Here is an 8,178-nt window from a genome sequence, read left to right on the forward strand (position 1 = left end):
GCTCTGGATTTGATCCCAATGTCATTTTGCAGAGCCAAAACCTCATTTTCAACACCAGAGCAGTCCAGCTGAAACACGGACATGAATTTGGACATATCCATCCATCCTGGTGGACAACTGCACGTCTTTATAGCAGCCACAATCTCACTTTTATTTTTAAAATCACGGAAAAGCACGTCTGCAGCATCAAATGCTTCTTTCATAACTTCATCATAGCTGAAAGACATTTTCCACAGTGTTTTTTTTGTGCTGAGGCAGGTACGGGGCTGCATTAGCAGCCTTGCCTTAGCTCAGGAGGGGAAATCCATCTCATAGCGTTTGTGCATTGTTTTGAAAGAAATGCAGTTCCACGTTATCCTTTTTGGACAACCCAAGGCAGCGCTCGAATTACATATGAGTCCTCTTCCCACTCCAGGTGAAAATAATGTTTTTATTTGCTTGTTAGCTGTCTTTTTTCCATTTTTTCCCCGCCTCGCTGCCGTGTTTTAACACATGACCCTAATCTCGCAAGACAATGTTCGGAGAGCTGTTTCACAGCACCCAAAACTCGCGAGACTGGAGTGTGTTCAAGAATGCAATGTTAAACAAACGATGACAAGGGTGTGTTCAAGACTACAATGTTAAACAAACGTTGCGAAGAGTGTGTTCAAAGCTGCAATGTTAAACAAACCAATGTTGCGTTCTACAAGAGAGCGTTTAAGGCTGCAATATTAAACTATGTTGCGTTCTACAAGCTCCGCGATCCATTCGCTCTGTGAGCTACTGTTAACAGGCTAAAGATCTACCGGTCGATCCCGATCAACTGGTTGGCCTAGCCTGCCTGGCCTGCCTTAAAGCAACTGTTTGAAAGTGAATCAAATCCATTGCTTTTTTAATGGATTACAGTCTACTTGCTTTGAGGGTTTAACTGGTTTTAATATGTCCAAAAGGACTCATTAAAAGGTAATCTTGTTTGGTTTCTGTGTCAACACAATGTGTGGGGAAACTGGTAAACTTGTTTGTTTGATTTCTGAACCTTCACAATTTGTCTAAAAACTGTTTTGCTAATTTTCATTGCTTTTTTTATATGATTTTTTTTTATTGAGTTCAGGCTAAACCAATCAAAAAAACGACAAAACTGGAAAAAACCAAGGGGTGTCTCAGAAGATATTGAATGCTAAGTAACTAATTATAAATTTGCCTTTTGGAAAAGCTGCCCTTAAAAAAACATTTGATTTGTTGTTTCTAAAACGATATTCCTCAGAAATTATCTTATCCACCCATAAGCACAGAAAATGGACTAAAATCCTGTGGTAACTTTGCCAGATCTATATGTGGTGCAGTAACACTGCCAAGAAATTGGACTCCAACATAATAAACAGAAAGAAATTAAAAGAGATGCAAATGAGTACTCAAGTAAAAACTGAAGGGAAACTTGTGCTTCCTGTCAAACATGTATTTCTGGGAGTTGTGTAAATCTAAAGCATCTAGATGTAATTAAAATATTTTTCAGGTAGATCATCAAGTAAAGGTTGGCTTTACGAAAGAGTTTTTCTCACAATATTTAGAGCATATATGGGTAAATGATTCATACACAAGTATTGGAGATAAAATCATTTGGTGTAATGAAGTATGTTTGTGCTGCCGTATTGAGGCAACATCATCATTTATCAGTCTTTTCTGTTTCTTGAAGTCATATATATGGCAACACATCCCATTTAACACATAGTACAATCAGCATGTGATGTTCAACACATCAAACTATTTGTGAAATTATAAACTTACTTAAATGATCAAGCACAGACCTTATAAACCAGTAAACATTAAGGAAAGTTTAAAGTTTATAAATAACTATGTTTTATAATGATCATCTTCATGTTTATGAGCATTTACAGCAACAGGTGGCCAGTATTTTCTAGTGTCACATTAGACTTCTGAATGATGATAAATGTGTGAACATGGTGTATGATATTTACATATAAGAAAAATTGTTTTACAACATGCTCCCTGTTTCTAAAAGTTTTATTTTATGTAAACCTTATAGCATTTTATGTAGTTGTGTTTTGTTTTCATTCTTCAGTCTCTAAGTACTTGTAAAGGCTCAAATGAGTATGACCTGTGAGGGACACTAATGCATAACATGCCTTTGCACAAATCTTAACTCTACCTCATTGGCATTTTTTTCCTTTTTTTCTTTGTAGGAGCTGTACTTTCTGAAAATGCATAGAAGCAAAGAAAAGTTGGACAGACAAAAGATGGAAGGCCTGAATCAGGTGTGACTCTTGCAATGACGTTTTATTTTATTTTATTTTTTTACATTTTTATTGATGTCGACTATCTCTGTTATGTACCATCTCAATTCTGAAAATGGATGTTTAATTTCTGAGGTAATAAAATTATCCATTCATGCAAATTATTGAAAAAAAAAAAAAAAAAAAAAAAAAAAAACCGAATGCCATGATTTACAAACCTCGTGATCCATACTTTGTTCAATGAAATGTAGTAAACATATCAAATGTTTAAACAAAAGTGTACCCCCCTTTTTTTTAGAAGAAAACAATAAATAAAATTTGATGGCAGAAACACAGCTCAAAATGTTGACTCTTAACCTCTTTTCTTTTACCAAGCGGGCTATGAATGTCTAAGAACTGAGGTGAATATTTGCTGGAATTTTTAGAGGGGACTGTTGTCCCTTTTTTGTCTGTAGGATTGTAGAGATAATATATGATAAAATCTTTTTTGTGCACACAAATTCAAATGAACTAAGTTTCCGCCCTTTCATTAAAGTTTTTCATGTAAACTTTGTATTTGTATAGGGTAGGAGAAAGCTGAGAGTGTGTGTGGCAACATGCAACAGAGCAGATTACTCCAAGTTAGCCCCCATCATGTTCGGAATAAAATCCCATCCAGATGAATTTGAACTGGAAGTTGTAGTGCTTGGATCCCATCTCATTGATGATTACGGGTAAGATCAGCTGTCTTTTAAAAATAAGCTGCCATATAAAATTGGATTTTTTGCACTCGTTCCTACAAGTGTTGAGTTTACATTTGTATTTGTTAAAAGTCTACACATTTTGTTTAAGGGTTGTCATTAATATTTGAATGTTCCTCTCCAATTTCCTGTTCTCCAGAAACACATTTCGTATGATTGAGCAGGATGATTTTGATATCGGCTCCAAGCTCCACACCATTGTTAGAGGAGAAGATGAAGCAGCAATGGTGGAGAGCGTCGGGCTGGCGTTGGTGAAACTCCCTGATGTTCTACAGAGGCTGCAGCCTGATGTCTTGGTGGTACACGGAGACCGTTTTGATGCTCTTGCCCTGGCAACTGCTGCAGCACTGATGAATATCAGAATATTTCATGTGGAGGGAGGAGAGGTCAGAAGTCTTCCAAAATTTGTTTTATCTTGCATCACGCATGTGTTGTACATTTTTTATTCTGTTGTACTTGTTTAGCTTTCAGTACAATGAATATTGAATAAGAACTTTCAGAGTGTTTGTTATGAAATTACACCTGGCATAAATAATTTTTCTTCTCTCTTTTGCCCTTGATAGGTTAGTGGAACAATTGATGATTCAATCCGCCATGCAATCAGTAAACTGGCCCATTACCATGCCTGCTGCACACGTATGGCAGAGCAGCACCTTATTGCAATGTGTGAGGACCACTCTCGCATCCTCTTGGCTGGCTGTCCCTCGTATGATAAGCTACTGTCAAGTCATCACAGAGAGGACCACATGGATATCATCCGCAGCTGGTTAGGTATGCACACACCAAAAAAATAAATAAAATGAAATGAAATGAAATTAAGTAAAACAAATTTGCAAAATGTATGATCTGTGTGTAGACTGACACTCTAGTCAGAAGTAATCCTTTCTTCTGTGTTTTAGTGTTTAAACTATGCATTCACGTTGATATAACTGGTTTGCTAGCTTTAATTAGCAAGGGCTGAGAAAAATATTCTTTTATGAACAAAGAATAAGTTCCATTTTGTAGAGGTCACCTTGAGTGAGGAAACAAGATTTTCTGCCTCTAAAACAGGTCTCAGATGGGCCTTGAAAAAAGACAGAAACTGTTCCACTCTGAACTTTATTTAGGCCTGTTTTCCTCTTTGGAGGATTCCAGCCCTTTCTTGTTGAATCAGGAAGTCAGAGTGAGCTCAAAGCTGTCCAGGTTAGTAAAAGAACGGACAACTTTGGTTCCCGCCCTCAGGCGTTAAGGATGAGTCAGAAGAAGGAAAAGTTAAGACTTGTGCCAGGTGCCAACAAATCTACCAAGGCTATTGTTGTATAGTTGAATAAAAAAACATCATAACCTACCAACTTATCCTCTGATGAGGCTCTCTAAATGAAATCACTGAAAAACATTTTATGATGATTACTTAAGATATGTAACATTTCTTTTTCATAATCAGCTCTAAGCCATTCATTAGTTTAGATATGTGAAAGATTTTCTCATGAAAAATCCACAATTATTTTACTGTGTTCACAGTAAAATAAAAACAGTGATTTGCATAAAAACACAATGAAAACATTGTTATCAGATTCTCTGTGATTCTTTTTATACCATTATAAATCTTTAAGACCCAATAAGAGAAAAGAAGTTCTACTTTTTTCATGTGACAGGCATTATCTTTGATTTAACAAATGCATAAACATTCTTAGTTAAATGACAAATGAATAATGAACAATGGAAATTATTCTGTCCATTATCTGATTAAGAGGAAGAGAGGTTCTCTTCCATGGTTAGAATGATCTGCCATGGCCTAAATAAAGTTCAGAGTGGAACAGAGTTTCTGTCCTCTTTGAAGGCCCATCTAAGGCCTGTTTCAGAGGCAGAAAATCTTGTTTCCTCACTCGAGATGACCCCTACAATTTGTTTATCATCAGTCCATGCAAATTAATAATAAATTACAGTACAAGATAAATGCCAATAATTCATTTATTTATGTAATTGTTTATCTAAAGAAAACAGACTTGTACAATGTCCTGATGCATCTCCGTAATCAGTAGACTTGAACAATACTTCATTGTAGCAGCCCAGATGTTTTCTTTGCTATTACACAAAGAGTTTGGTGTAATACACACATACTGCACTATTTTCTCATTATTTTATCTTTCATTGTATTTGTTTAATCTGTTAATATCATCATTACTATTTTAAAAGGACAACCTCAGACTTTTCTACTGTGGCTCAGTCTCCATTTTGCATGAACTTTGCATTTTAGTTGGTCACTGATTTTTTTTTAAATTTATTTTATTATTCCTTCTAATCTTGTTGAATTTTTAAAATAAAATTAATTTGACTGATTTGCTTTTTAAAGTATACTTTAATCAGTTTAGTCTTATTTCAGTTAGCACACAATATTTTGTGTGTTCACTTTTTGTGAGTTTTGGAGAGCTTGGTATTTTTACAAAAAATTTTCTAAAACTTTTGCTCGGTGTCTTTGATAAAAATAAGCTGTATTTGTCAGAATAGCTTGCAACCGTTAGAGGCATTGGGTATTTTGAATTTTGCATTTGAACTAAACTATTGAAGAGTAAACTATATTCTGTTTAAGACAAAAGGCTATTTGTGATGTTTTCTGTTTCTTTTCTAGGTGACGGAGTACAGGACAATGACTATATTGTGGCGCTGCAGCACCCTGTCACTACAAACATCCAGCACTCTATAAAGCTGTATGGACTGATGTTAGAAGCACTGATTTCCTTCAACAAGAAGACACTCATTCTCTTTCCTAACATTGATGCAGGTTAGACATACTTACAGGCCTTTGCAAGGGAATTTGTCCATCTCTGTAAGCTTTCTGCTTTGTTGTCCTCTAACATGGAGTTTAATTAGATTTTTGTTTTGATTAAAAGCAAAGTTTCTACAAAAATACTTCAGATTATTTAATTTAAATTGGGGGAATAACTTGTTTTTAAATGGTTAAAAACAACTAAAAATAGCGCAATAATATCAATGCTGTGTAGAGCCTCTTTTGCAGCAGTTTCAGCATCAAGTTTCTTCAGGCACATCTGCATGAGCTTGGTACATCTAACCACATTATTTTTTTAAACCAAGGGAGTGTAGCTTCAACAGTTTGTTCAGGCTCATTGTTCTGTTTGAAGGTGAACTTCCATCCAAGTTTCAAATCTCTTTTACTCTGATCGTTTTCCCATTCCCCGCTGAGAATGAACATCCCATCATCACGAGCCTGCCACCACCATATTTCGCTGTGGTGATGGTGGCCTCAGCATAATGAAAGGTGGTGGATTGACCTCAGACCTTCTGCTGTCTTTGATGATTTAAAAGTACCGGTATGATTTTGGTCTCATTAGACCACATTTATCTGGAAAAAATTCTAACAATTCAGCTTTTTTTAAGCCACTTTTTTCCTGGTTTCTCTTCTAAAAAGCTCAATGTGCAGCGGGTCAGATTATATTATCTCTGCATAAGTGCTGCCCTGGTCTCTTCTAGCAGGTTTTCTGTGGTGACCTCTTTCCATATTTCAATATTTTAATGGTACTCTTTAGGATCCTCGGGTTTAGGGTGTTTTTAATGGCCAACTCTGATTTGTACTTCTCCAGAATTTATCTCTTGTTGTGTGGAGAGCTCCTTGGGCTTCATGATGTCTCTTGCTTGGTGGTAGCATTTATTACATTTCTGCTGTTGGTTCTGGGTTAGAACAGGTGTAAGTCAACAGGTTTAGATCACTTGGTACTTCTCACAGGTGGGTTTTATTTTTAAATTATGTGGCTTCTGAAGTTATTAAAGCATCAAAGCAAAAGGCCAGAATATTTATGCACGCACTACTTGTAGTTTATTTATTTTTCTTATTTAAGATCAAGGGTTTTTGTGTAGATATTACATATAATCAAATTAAAAATCCAATTAAATTCCAGTTGGTGGGATAATAAAATGTAAAGATTATCTAGAAGAGTGAAAAAATTTTCCACAGTACAGGACTTGTTTTTTAAGTTCTGCTTTATTTTTGTTGTTTTATTTTTTCTTCTAACCTACTCAAACTTGTCCTTACAGGCAGCAAAGAGATGGTGCGTGTCATGCGAAAGAAGGGCATTGAGCAGCATCCAAACTTCCGGGCAATCAAGCACATTCCTTTCGAGCAGTTCATCCAGCTTGTTTGCCACGCTGGCTGCATGATTGGAAACAGTAGCTGTGGGGTACGGGAGGCAGGTGCCTTTGGCACACCTGTCATTAACCTGGGAACTAGGCAAACAGGCAGAGAAACTGGTAGGTTTAATTTAATTTAAGGTTGTAGAAGTCCTCTTTCATTTATATAGGCAGTTTCTTAGATGACAATCACTTTTTAGAAGACTGACAAAAATTACTGAAGGACTGGACTATATGATGTTGATACTTTATACTTCCTGGCTTTAATTATTGACCACCTCCATTAAAGATGAACGTGTGTGTGTGGACATGTTTTTGCTACATTGTGGGAACCATTTTTCAGAAAAATACATTCTCTTGGGGGACCCAGTGCTCCTCGTGGGGACTAAAGCCTGGTCCCTACAGATACGGGTGCTGATTTTAGGTTGGGGGGTTGGGTTTAGGATAGGTTTGAACTGAGTTTAGATGAGGCTAGATTTGGAGTCAGGTAAGTACTGCGTGTGGTTAGGTTTAGTTTAAGGCAGTGGTTCTCAATTCCAGTTCTCATGACCCACTATCCTGCATGTTTTAGTTGTTTCCCTGCTCTTCAGCAGGTCTTTAATGCTGCGTTCCATTTACATCGTGTTCCCAGAACTGGTAAATGGTAGTGACATCATTTCCCATCAAACCACATGAAACTGCATTCCAGTTAGCTGACAGGCGATTGTATTGCTGCTGCTAACCTAGCTACAATACTGCTACAATATAAACAATGACAAAAAGAGAGCTCTACTACGTATGTCATGCGAATAAATATTGATTTTAATACATACAGCATTGCACAGAAAACACGTTACTTGTCTGAGTGATTAAATATGCACAAAAAATTAAGAAAGATCATTAACAGTAAAAGTTAACATTCTAAAGCTGCAAGTAGCCACAATCTTGAAATCAAAACTGGGGGCAGTTTCATTTCTTCCACTATACCAGTGGGATATTACCACTGGAGGCAAGTAGGGGTCTCTGCAAAACGTGCTGTCCTGTGGGCAGAGACGGCCCAGATCATTGGCCGAGGACTTTTTTTTTCTTTTTTTTTCTTTTTTTTT

General features: G+C 36.5%; 1 protein-coding gene across 1 annotated transcript in view; it reads left to right on the plus strand.

Moving 5' to 3' along the window:
• Positions 1 to 8,178, plus strand: part of gne (glucosamine (UDP-N-acetyl)-2-epimerase/N-acetylmannosamine kinase) — a 30,805-nt gene that overhangs the window by 13,400 nt on the left and 9,227 nt on the right. The window contains exons 2-7 of the mRNA XM_014023479.1: positions 2,181 to 2,252; positions 2,796 to 2,944; positions 3,111 to 3,357; positions 3,535 to 3,742; positions 5,580 to 5,732; positions 7,001 to 7,213. Coding sequence (XP_013878933.1) covers positions 2,199 to 2,252; positions 2,796 to 2,944; positions 3,111 to 3,357; positions 3,535 to 3,742; positions 5,580 to 5,732; positions 7,001 to 7,213 — 1,024 coding nt within the window. The 5' untranslated portion in view covers positions 2,181 to 2,198. The remainder of the gene's footprint in view (positions 1 to 2,180; positions 2,253 to 2,795; positions 2,945 to 3,110; positions 3,358 to 3,534; positions 3,743 to 5,579; positions 5,733 to 7,000; positions 7,214 to 8,178) is intronic.

This window comes from Austrofundulus limnaeus, unplaced genomic scaffold (genome assembly GCF_001266775.1).
Source record: "Austrofundulus limnaeus strain Quisiro unplaced genomic scaffold, Austrofundulus_limnaeus-1.0 Scaffold372, whole genome shotgun sequence".
Classification (NCBI taxonomy): Eukaryota; Metazoa; Chordata; class Actinopteri; order Cyprinodontiformes; family Rivulidae; genus Austrofundulus; species Austrofundulus limnaeus.